A 13,039-nucleotide genomic window follows, 5' to 3' on the forward strand; every position below is an offset into this window, starting at 1 on the left:
TCTAATTTCAGTCTTTGAATAATAACCTTTAAAACAATTCTTCATTCATTTATCCAGAATTGCTTTAGCAACTTCAAAGTTAATATCTCAATAACATTTTCTTTCTAGACGTAATTTATTTATCCATTTCCGTATATACATTTCCATTGATATTTGAATTTAGGGCTACTTTTCCGGTCAAGTCACTAGGAGCGCTACCGTCGAATTGTCTCCCATTTTAGCAAGGCTAAATCCGTAAGTGTCACCTATTGTCTCTACTGTATTTGTGCAGACTTCTCTCTCTGCTGCCAACCTTGTCATATTAAATTAAATTTCAAATATGTTACCAACTCAACCACAGCAGTCCATAAGGGAATTTCCTCGGTTAGTGCATTTATTGAAATTGTAGGGCTCACAATGGCCCTCACACCACTTACAAACGCACTGCTCAGACGGAGCATGATATCCCTGCCGACTACATAGCTTTTGACGGGAATCTTCTTTTATTAATGTGGTTCTGTCACGGTCGCCAGTAAATGTTACGTTCACCAAGTGAAAATTCCAAACACCCCGTTGAAATCATTCATTTTCACTATTTATTCTGAACAAAAACAGGCACTTATACACGTCAGCAAACACACATCCAAACTCTATTCCAGACATCTCTCCCTGCTGCCAACCTTGTCATATTAAGTTAAATTTCAAATGTGTTACCAACTCAAGCACAGTAGTCCATAAAGGAATTTCCTCGGTTAGTGCATTTGTTGAAATTGTAGGGCTCACAATGGCCTTCACACAACTTAAAAACGCACTGCTCAAACGGGGCATGATTCACTGCTGACTACATAGCTTTTGATGAAAGCCATGTATTGCCAACCTTTTTAGAGCACTCCGCATATCATTGTTTGGTCCAGACCAGCTATGGTTGAGCATTGCATCTGTCGAGTAATTTTCCAGGTCAATGTCCTCTCGTTTCTTCTGTCTAATTTGAAGAAGCTCTTGTTCCTGCTTTGTAGATGGAAGCTGCATTCTGATTCGTAGATCTTTCACTAAAATGTATCAGAGGCTAGTATCAAATACAGTAGAGATAATAAGCGACACTGAGCGAGATATCGAGGGACAGCTACTGGAGCTCACTCTAGCGGATAGACCTGAACAGTACTGATTCTCTCATCAGAGCACGTGTATTTTTGTGTGAAGTTTTTGGTGTTCTTTATGCGTTTTCAGTGAGTTGACATAAATAAACAGTAGTGTGTGTCATTCCTTGATATCTCCTATCAACATGAGGGGAAAGGTATGAAGTAGAGAAATGCGCGGTCGTTCTTCAGGTTCCCTCGTGACAAGAACATGTAAGTAACATTGTGTTCGCATATATATTCTTCCAGTGACAGAGATTTTTATAGTACTTCATAATCTTCTGACCTGCTCGACCCATATTTTAACTGGCACAAAATGTAATAAGCATATTTTATTCTATAGTGCAGCAGTTAACCTTGAATACCGATGTGTTGTTGTAGGTGTGATCTGTGGGTTTTGAAATGTCACAGAAGCGATTTGGATAAGGTGTACAAGGAAGAAGGGACGTTACGCTTATATAAGAATTATAAGATCTGTTCAGATCATTTCCAGGCCAGGGACTTTATAAATCCTCGACAATACAGCCAAGGGTATGTTACATTTTTGCTCTAATTGTACGTAAATATTCCTTAAAGCATCACCATCTACAACATTTTCATACTTTTCTTTCTTTATCCCTCTTCTCAAATTAAAGTCGGGATTTTATAGATTATCTTTCTGTTAGTAGGCTTCATGTTAGGAGGAAAATTGTCCAGCTATTACATGTTAATTCGTCGGGCTGAGTGGCTCAGACGGTTAAGGCGCTGGCCTTCTGACCCCAACTTGGCAGGTTCGATCCTGGCTCAGTCCGGTGGTATTTGAAGGTGCTCAAATATGTCAGCCTCGTGTCGGTAGATTTATTGGCACGTAAAAGAACTCTTGCGGGACTAAATTCCGGTACCTCGGCGTTTCCGAAAACCGTAAAAGAGTCGTTAGTGGGACATAAAACAAAAAACATTATTATTATTATTATTAAATGTTAATTTATTGCATCATATGTGTAAGGAATGTGCCGATATTTTTATTGGCAAGTGTCTTAATGTGATGATACAATGTTTTTAAATGAGAAAAAAGACAAATCCAACCGTAAGAGTTCAGGCAGGAATGCTAAAGCTAAAAAAGTAATGCATAAATGAAAGATCAAACCATTTCACACCAGTCCATTTCACTTCTTGTTTATATGTCTAATTTCAGTCCTTGAATAATAACCTTTTAAATAATTCTTCATTCATTTATCCAGAATTGCTTTAGCAACTTCGAGTTAATATCTCAATAACACTTTCTTTCAAGACGTAATTTATTTATCCATTTCCGTACATACATTTCCATTGATATTTGAATTTAGCGCGATTTGTTCAGGTCAAGTCACTAGTAGTGCCACCGTCGAACTGTCTCCCATTTTAGCAAGGCGAAATCCGTAAGTGTCGCGTATTATCTCTGCTGTATTTGCTAGTATGTATTCTAATCTTGAGGGTGACGTCTTGGAAATCCCTAGTGTTCTTTTCAGAAATCTAGTTTTGGCATTTTCAATGACTCGGAGGTCAGATACTGTTAGGTGTTCCCAGATAAGTTCCAGCCCGTATGTTAGAACTGGAAGTATTTTAAACGAAAAATAAACTCATGGCCGTGCTTAAGGATAGTCTTGTGGGATCCGAAATATCGTAAATGCTTCTGATGGCTGCCGAAGTTCTGTCACTTACATGACATTTGTAAGAATTAGCTGAAATTTGAAGTTTGATACCCATATATTTATATGAGCTCACGACCTCAAACTCCTTTCCACACTGTAGTCTGTCATTGGCCGCGATTCTTCCTCCTTTTCTAAGATACCATCTGGACTGTGGACTGTCTTATTTGTGTTAATTTCCAAGCATTTTTTAATGGCAGTCTTCGGGTATATCTATTATATTCTATACTTCTTCCCTGTTGTTTGACCCTATAATCATGTCGTCAGTGTACAATTCTATTTTAACGGAGGTTTCGTGATTGATCATTACGATGTCTATCAAGGCAATGTTGAATAAGATGGAGCTTAGAGGATCACCTTGGAGAACTCCATTTTTTGTGTTATGTTTGCTGGATATGTCTTGCTGTCATGTACTGTCACTTGGACGCCAGGATGTTGTTGATTGAAGTAGTTAGTGGGTTGTCTTTTCCTATCACATCGGCTACTTTTAAAAGGAGTAGGCCTATATATTTGTTCAGCAGATCAAATGTATTTCTGAAGTCTATGAAGATTACAAAGAATTTACCTTTTGGATGTCTGATGTTTTCCTGAATACCGTCATTGAGATATTTTTTTTACCGCATTTAGAGTTCTCCTTTTCATAAATCTGAACAGTAGATCACAGGATTCATTGGTTTTGTTGTTAGTTACTGACGCAATTCTGTAATTACTCCTTGCTTTGCGATTATGAGCTTATGTGGTAATTTCTCTCTGATATGGATTTTCATTGGAGAATTACTGACAACTACAACTATAGAGAGTGTTGTGTACCTAACCTTGGTGTTATGTGGTGTGTACACACGTATTGTGTGCGAACGATTCCTGTATTAATGAGTTGTGTTTTCGAATCATTCTGTTACAATTATTCAACCAATGTTTATCTTTAGAAGTGCGTCTCGTATTTCTTCCATAGCGAATTGTCATTTTCGTATGTTGTCATACCCGTGCTGTAAATTTTGCAAGCAGGGTGGATGACTAGACTGGGCAGTTTTTGACAGTAGTATAGAACGGTATAGGATTTGAGTAACCGCTCCATTATATGTTTCATTGTTTAAAAGGATTAAAAACCTTCCATAATCATGTCGATTCGTCAGAGGCCGATGCTTACGTAAGTATCCATTTATATTTACTAGTAATTTCTGGCCAAATTAGCACTGTGAAACTTGACTTTAATACCAAGTTCAGGATGCATTAGCCCATTTTTCAAATGTGTTGTAAGAGCGGGTTTTTCTGTTGATATATGTGTGTGTGTGGGGGGGGGGGCAGGGTTGCAGTGATAACAGAAATAAGTTTCAGGCTCACTCTTGAAATGAAAAATTGCAGATGAACATGCATGTAATGGATTACTTAGAAGTGTTTAAGCTAACACACCACAATAATTCTAGTATACTGCAGTTGTGTTTATGTTTCGTAGATCTAGAGAAAGCATATGACAGGGTACCGAGGGAAAAGATGTTCGCCATACTGGGGGACTATGGAATTAAAGGTAGATTATTAAAATCAATCAAAGGCATTTATGTTGACAATTGGGCTTCAGTGAGAATTGATGGTAGAATGAGTTCTTGGTTCAGGGTACTTACAGGAGTTAGACAAGGCTGTAATCTTTCACCTTTGCTGTTCGTAGTTTACATGGATCATCTGCTGAAAGGTATAAAATGGCAGGGAGGGATTCAGTTAGGTGGAAATGTAGTAAGCAGTTTGGCCTATGCTGACGACTTGGTCTTAATGGCAGACTGTGCCGAAAGCCTGCAGTCTAATATCTTGGAACTTGAAAATAGGTGCAATGAGTATGGTATGAAAATAAGCCTCTCGAAGACTAAATTGATGTCAGTAGGTAAGAAATTCAACAGAATTGAATGCCAGATTGGTGATACAAAGCTAGAACAGGTCGATAATTTCAGGTATTTAGGTTGTGTGTTCTCCCAGGATGGTAATATAGTAAGTGAGATTGAATCAAGGTGTAGTAAAGCTAATGCAGTGAGCTCGCAGTTGCGATCAGCAGTATTCTGTAAGAAGGAAGTCAGCTCCCAGACGAAACTATCTTTACATCGGTCTGTTTTCAGACCAACTTTGCTTTACGGAAGCGAAAGCTGGGTGGACTCAGGATATCTTATTCATAAGTTAGAAGTAACAGACATGAAAGTTGCAAGAATGATTGCTGGTACAAACAGGTGGGAACAATGGCAGGAGGGTACTCGGAATGAGGAGATAAAGGCCAATTTAGTAATGAACTCTTTGGATGAAGCTGTACGCATAAACCAGCTTCGGTGGTGGGGTCATGTGAGGCAAATGGAGGAGGATAGGTTACCTAGGAGAATAATGGACTCTGTTATATAGGGTAAGAGAAGTAGAGGGAGACCAAGACGACGATGGTTAGACTCGGTTTCTAACGATTTAAAGATAAGAGGTATAGAACTAAATGAGGCCACAACACTAGTTGCAAATCGAGGATTGTGGCGACGTTTAGTAAATTCTCAGAGGCTTGCAGACTGAACGCTGAAAGGCATAACAGTCTATAATGATAATGTATGTATGTATGTACTGCTACAGCTTGGGTGTGCAGTTTCATTGTCATACTAGTTTTTCATTTAGAAAAATATGCAGTAGTATATCAAGACATGTAAGTATTTACAGATAATTTAATGCAGTTATTTTCCTGTTTTAATTGGTCTAAAGCACTTCGAAGGGCTCCATTACACGCCTTTCTAAAGTCTTAACGAATCTTGCCAAATAGTATGCTGAACCTTCTACATAGGCCTAGTTGTGAAAATTTTTTCTTTCCCTTAAGCCATGAAATATTTACATCTAGCGGTAATGTAGAAGGTTTGAATATTTTATTTGTTCAGTCGGTGCTTTGAACTTTGAAGTATTGCCAGAATCACTTTGAGAAATATAGTAGGAGGAAATCGATGTCAGCAGTCTAGATTTGTTCAGGTCAAGTCACTAGTAGTGCCACCGTCGAACTGTCTCCCATTTTAGCAAGGCGAAATCCGTAAGTGTCGCGTATTATCTCTGCTGTATTTGCTAGTATGTATTCTAATCTTGAGGGTGACGTCTTGGAAATCCCTAGTGTTCTTTTCAGAAATCTAGTTTTGGCATTTTCAATGACTCGGAGGTCAGATACTGTTAGGTGTTCCCAGATAAGTTCCAGCCCGTATGTTAGAACTGGAAGTATTTTAAACGAAAAATAAACTCATGGCCGTGCTTAAGGATAGTCTTGTGGGATCCGAAATATCGTAAATGCTTCTGATGGCTGCCGAAGTTCTGTCACTTACATGACAAAGAAAGTAGATCATAAATAACATAATAATCATGGCTGGTGGTGCACATTATGGATCAAGAATGAAATCAGATTTTTAAGTTATTAGGAAAAAAACTTTAGGCTACTCAATTCTAGGTTATATGAAGAAAATGTGGTTGGTCCTTTGTCATTAGTCCCTTTAGAGTGGAAATCGTTTGCAAATAGCTTTACTAGCAAAATAAGTAAGTTAGGCTAAAAAGAAAAAAAGCACTTTGAACAAAAAAAGAAATCCAAGCTCTAACTTCTAAAAGAAAAATCTAAAGAAGTTTGATCTCTGTTTGAAGAGAATAACCAATTTGAAGAATTAGAAATGAATGTCTTGGAAAGATGTCCCAAATTGAGCTGGTCTGATCATTTTAAATTTAAAGATGCAGTCACGATCACAGGAGAAGCAGAAAATGCTATTAAAAAGTAGCCATTGAAAACCAGGATGAAATAAGATTCAATATCAGGAAAAAGTTGTCTAATTTGTGAACTAAAATTGCGTCAACTACTCCCCCAAATCCAGAATAAAGAAATTAGATCACAAAAAAATATTTAAAAAAAGATAATGACCTTATTGTAACAAAAGCCGATAAGGGTAATACAACAGTTATCAGTAGAGAATCTTATATTCAAAAGACGGAAAAGTGTTTTGTGACAACTCATGTAAAGTAGCCAACAAGGATCCAACTAGTAACATACAAAGCAACCTTAAACAACTATTCAAACCATCCATGATTATTTTTGACAGAAGACTTTATCAAAAAGTGATTGATGTGAATCCGGGCGTTCCTAAAACTAGGGCACTACTGAAAGTTCACAAACAAGATATACCTATTAGAACATTTGTAAATTAAAAAAATAGCTCTGCTTATAAATCTTCCAAGTTTATTTATCAATTTTTAGAAAAAATACTTTAACTTCCAAAGTAACAAGCCCATTAAGAATTCAATAGAATTTTGTAAACTGATCAAGTAACTAGACATACAACTGAATCACAAGATGCATTCGTTTGATTTCACTAATATGTTTCCTAAAAGATAAAGAAAAAAACCTACAACATAGTTAAAAACAACCTACTTAAACATAGCAGGCTAAGTAAACAGGAAATAACAGAGTTTATTGAAATATTAGTTTTTGTGGCTTCTAATAATTATTTTGAATTCAGTGGTCAAATTTATAAACAAAATGGACTTCCAAAGGGGGCATCACCATCGGGAATTATGGCCGAAATATCCATGGATAGTTTAGAAAATAGTAAGAACAACGATCTTAAATAAAAGGCATAATTTTTTTGGACGTGATACATAGATGATGCCGTGGCAATTATCGACCACAACGTCACAAACGAAGAAGTACTCCAACAACTGAATAGTATCGATACACAAATCAAATTTACTTCTGAATTTGGACGCAATAATTCATTGAATATTTTAGATCTTACTATCAAAAAATTGTCAGATAAACTCACAATCAAAATATTTGGAAAGTCTACTCAAACAGTTAACGTCAAACGAGACTCGGTTCATCCAGAGGCTCAAACAAGGACCCTTTTTTTTACAACTCAGTTCACTGAACATTTGGGATACCCCTGTCCGAAAAACATCGAACAAAAAGTAAAAGTGAATATCATTCATTTTATAGCTAAAAAGAATGGTTTCAATAAGCAATATATCAATAAAATTATTAGGAAAATTGCAAAGAAACCTGCGACAACACTGATTAAAGAGCCTAAAAAGAAAGAGAACAACTATGTACTATTCACATACAGTCACAATAATGGATATGAAATCACAAACATTTTTTAGAAATATAATGTAAACATTTCTTTTAAAACAGTTAACAACATCTCTCAACTTGCCATTGATGCTTTCATGGCCCTTACTTATAGACATGATACTGTATAGGCTTTTGGGCTTATGCGGTGTCAAGAAAATAAGGTGAAATTCTTTACGTTTTGCAGAGTACAGTTCTGTGCTAGGGATGAAACGTGTATCAATTTTAATGTTGTCTATTAATAAAGACTCAAATTGTATTGTAAAGGTGGAATATGTGATAAGGATGGCTAAAGTGAATGATTCACAATTAAGTATTTATTTTCCACCTAGTCGATACAATGATTGCTTAAGGCAATTTTTAATGGTCAAAAGTGGTACATGTTTCGTATATTATCAACATCTTCAGCCACATAACACTGTTTAGATGAAAAATGTATAAAATTGACAAAGTAATGCTTTAGAAGAAGTGTCCTTAAAATTAACATAAGATTGACAAGATTAAAACAAACAAATAACTCAAGAGAAAATATATAAATTATTTCTACAATAGAAAGCAGTCGTCAAGGAAACACTTGTACAATATTCCATAGAGAAATTGTCCTAATAAATATTCTTTTCTTAATAATTCATGAAAAAAGATCAATTTATAAATTAAAAATTATACAATTTACAAGTAATTATCGAAATGAAGAAATCTTGATATCACAGTGCGGCTCTTATTATTAATGTAGATGAAGATATAACTAATTCCTAGTTGTCAAATCTTATTAAGCCTGCTTTCCTTTGGAGCAGTAACTCCTGTCATTCTTTCACAGTTTTGCGCCGGGTGTAATATTGATGATGCGTTCTTCCTTGCTCTTGCACCTGAGGAGGTGGAGGAGCGGGGGATATAGGTGTGTCAAGAACTTCCTTGCTGTCACCTATAGCTTCAACTGAGGAGGAATAAGTTGTAGGGCTATCTGTAGGAGGAGAAATTCCAATTCTTTTTTCGTGATCCTTCTCAAGCATTTTCAAATATACTAGAATTTGATAATATAATGGATTCTTATATTCTACAGCCTCATTAAGGTTATCATTTTTCTTTACAAGTTGGTCTAGATGAATGTACAGGTCTTCATATGTGTTCATTAAGCTGCCCTTTTTTAACTTTTTTATGATGGTCAGGTCTTGTTCTATGTTGGTAAATTTATGACCTGTGGCAGTCATGTGTGATCCCATTGCTGAGAATCTTCTATGTTTTTCAGCATTCACATGTTCCAAATATCTAACTTTAAAATTGCGGCCAGATTGTCCTATGTATGTATTCTTACATTCAAAGCATGTGAGTTTATATATTCCGGAATCAAAAAATTTATCTTTTTCCGAGAGATTTATTGTATCATGGTTGAAAATACTATGTTTCATGTTGTTATTGGTGGAAAATGCAATTTTAAAATTTTTTCTCTTAAATAAATTTGTTATTACATGAATGTTTGGATTATTATATGTGAACTTGATATATTTTTCAGTTTTACTAGGTTCGACTGCTAATTTAGATTGTTGCTTCTCCGAAAATTTATTAATTATTTTATCAATCATGTTATTGTTGAAACCATTCAAGAGGGCTTGTTGTCGGATAAACAACAGTTCTTTATTCCTTTCAGATTTGGATAAAGGAATACTAAACGCTCTGTTAACGTAACTATAATATGCTGATCTTTTCTGTGTCTCAGGGTGTAACGAGTTGTTCTTTATAGTGGTCAGTGTGAAAGTGGATTTTCTGTGTATTTTGAAAGAAAATCCTTTTTCTTCTCTTGTTGTGACTATGTCCAGAAAATTCAGTGATCTTTCAACTTCTTCTTCTACAGTGAATTTTATATTGGAATCCAAATTATTCAGTATATTTAAAACTTTCTTGCTATCGGTGAGTCTGTTATCTATTATAGCGTAAACATCGTCCACATAACGTGTCCAAAAATCCAAACCCTCTATTTGATTAATAATTTTCGTGTGTTCCAAATAGTCTAAGTATATATTAGCCAATATTCCTGATGCTGGGGCTCCCATTGAGAGTCCTTTTTGTCGGTAAATTTTATTATTAAATGTAAAATAATTTTGATTTAACACGAATTTTAAAACATTAATAAAATCTTCAATTTCTGGTATGCTTACTAATTTGTTCTTCGTTAAATTCTTCTTAATGATTCTGATAGTGTCTTCTATTGGAATGTTTGTATACATGTTGGTTATGTCAAACGAACATGTCGTGTGAGATGATCCAAGTTTAAAATCTTTAACTAGATTGCAAAAATCCACTGAGTTTTTGATGGGTGTTTTACAATGAAATACGTATTTACTTGATAAGAAATTATGTATAAATCTAGAAGTTTTGAAAATGGGGCTATTTTTGAAATTTATGATAGGTCTAATCGGTTCTCCCTGTTTATGTAATTTCGGTAGTGCTCTCGCAGTCGGGAGTCTAGGGTTCATATTTATTAATGTTTGCACATCATGTTCATTAAACAAGAAAGACGTGCTTTTTAATAGTTTTTTAAGATCCCTCTGAATACGTGATGTTAATTGTGAATCTATTGAAGTGCGATACGGACCATGAAGCTGATTTTATGTAAAGTGAATGATGCGACATACAAACTGAGCGGTTCTTCCCAATATAAAACAGTGATGATGAGGATGACACATAGTCGTAGGGTAGGCTAGAGAACCAAGTTGAATTACTGGAAATTGTCTAATGTCAACTAAATTATAATACCAAGATTTATTAAACAAATAAATAGAACAACCTAATAGCCTACATACTTACTGCCTTACTTTGGAATTAAGTTTTGACTATCTTTTCAATGCTGCAAATAAATCCCACTATAATCTTAAATCTCCCTGTAGGAAGAGGACAGTGAATGTGAGTGGGAATCATTTTCATATGAGCTGCGAACGAGAGTCCGTCAAAGCGTACGATCCTTCCATTGAGCCATGGTTCTTCTGTATGTCTTGCCCACAGTGGAATTTCGGCTCCCTGTGAATGTCCACCGTTCCGATGATGAACCGTGTGTGTGTTGTCTCATTGATCCATGAGTCTGCCACTCAGCACTGTCTGCTGAGAGTCAGCTGCATCGTGTGCCGTGAGCTCGCTGTTGAATTGATTCACTCGGACAGTTGAATGAATCAATACACTGCTTCGAATCACACACTCAGTAGCCAACGCTAGTACGTATATATACCCACTGTCCATCGATCATTTCACACCTATTAGGTATTGTGCTATCTTCGATGTAGGCCATAGCCGATCAGAACATGACATGAAGACACATGTATAGTATGTAAGACTGTTGAAGATATCAGGGCAGACATTAGGTGACCACTACTTTCGGCTAACAATTGATGAGATCTTTGATAGCTGTGGACGATTCATTGCGAGTGTTGTGGTGGGGAAATTAGACACCACTGAACCAGGAAAAACTCATTGAATCCTATGCAAAATGCTAGAGAAGATCAATCATAGCACTATAGCATGGACTGTCAGTGATGCCGTATGCATCCTTCGCCAAGAGAAGATAGAAATGAAAATTTTCTGCTCTTGATTACTGACAGTGCTGCTTTCATGATTTAAAGCAGTAGTGAATTTCAATCATGCTAGGGGTTTGTGTCACCTGCCTTGTCCATGATGTATATTGGAAGTACAGAACAATTTCCCTGGGGTCAGTGACATAATTTCTTCTGTTAAGGTTTTTTTGAAAGCTCCTACCCGCATTCAAAAGTTTAGAGATTGTATCCAGATCTGTCTCTCCCTTTGGAACCTGTTCTTACATGTTGGAGTATCTGGCTGATGGCAGCTTTGTGCTATGCTGATCACTGGGACAATCAATGAGTTTGTAGAAACCTAGGATGTGGAGGCACAGCATGCACCAATATACTAGTAAATGTTCTGAAAAAGAATCCCGGTTATGAAAAGATGAAAACAGTGAGTGCAGTTATTCAGGGAATGAGTTCACTAGAGAATTACTGTGAAGACCACGACCAATGACATCTTGATCCGTAGAAGGGTCCTTCTTGTCCTACAAAAATGTGCTAATCTATGGAATGGATGAGGCTGTTAACATTTTTTGTGGACAGGGTTACCCGCAGGTTCCTAGAAGCTAAGTATACAAACTTTGTTTCAAATTAGTGGAATGGTACAGATTTGTATAAGGAAATGACAGACGAGACACTGATATGCCGGAACTTTGTCCTACAGGAGTTCTTTTACATGCCAGTAAATCTACCAACACGAGGCTGACGTATTTGAGCACCCTCAAATACCACTGGACTGAGCCAGGATCGAACCTGCTAAGTTGGGGTCGGGAGGCCAGCCACTCGTTCAAGACCACTTCCTGCACCGTTTACCCTAACACGAAAGTTTCTGATCATTTAATGCTATTATAACTTGTGTAAGTTCACTAACAACAGTCACAGTGTAAAAATTTCACGTTAAACACAAGCATAAGACAAACCTTAACTTATTACAATGCGCAAAATATAAGTAGCACTGTTATTCGCTACTGAACACACCGTTCACCAAAACATGCACTGTCGCACCTAATAATGGATTCAGGGTCTTGGTTTCCAAGGTAATGAAAATGACTGACACATCCCCTTCCTAACAATCTGTTTGAAAGGCACAGAGGGTTTCAAAAGTAGAGGTTTTGTAACATTCCAGCAAAAAGCAATATACCATGGAGGTGAGTGCAGCGCTTACCATGCGAGTAACTACGGGTTAACCAAAAATTCTTGGTTTCCTTATATGATGTTGCCATGGTTACAGCTGGTCATTTCTTCATCAAATTCCTGGAGTTAGTGTAGTGTGGTTCCAATATCTCCATAACAGTTTTAATGCCTCAAAACATGGTTTTTGGTCCTGTAGGAACTTACCGTCTTTTATTCTTTGCATTGTGAGGCTTAAAATGAACTTTATATCATCCTTGTATGATAATTTGATATTTTGCCTATATTAGGCTATGTTAACACTGCGTCATTGAACCACAAGATTTAAATTATGGGTAGTGCAATGTACCGGTTGCTTCAGATACGTACTTCGTAGTAGAATGGGTGGTCTCTGTGGTCCACTGAGGGAGCACGAAATGGCTACATGCAACAACATAAAGCTGGAGAATTCGCCTAATATTT

At 36.5% G+C, this 13,039-nt stretch overlaps 1 protein-coding gene across 2 annotated transcripts in view; it reads left to right on the forward strand.

The window, feature by feature from the left end:
• Positions 1–3,575: 3,575 nt before the first annotated feature.
• Positions 3,576–13,039, forward strand: part of LOC136876255 (uncharacterized) — a 145,305-nt gene continuing 135,841 nt past the window's right edge. For both annotated transcript variants that reach the window (XM_067150057.2, XM_067150058.2), the window contains exon 1: positions 3,576–3,929. In XM_067150057.2, the coding sequence (XP_067006158.2) occupies positions 3,901–3,929 (29 nt within the window). In that variant the 5' untranslated portion in view covers positions 3,576–3,900. The remainder of the gene's footprint in view (positions 3,930–13,039) is intronic.

Source organism: Anabrus simplex, chromosome 6 (genome assembly GCF_040414725.1).
Source record: "Anabrus simplex isolate iqAnaSimp1 chromosome 6, ASM4041472v1, whole genome shotgun sequence".
Lineage (NCBI taxonomy): Eukaryota > Metazoa > Arthropoda > Insecta > Orthoptera > Tettigoniidae > Anabrus > Anabrus simplex.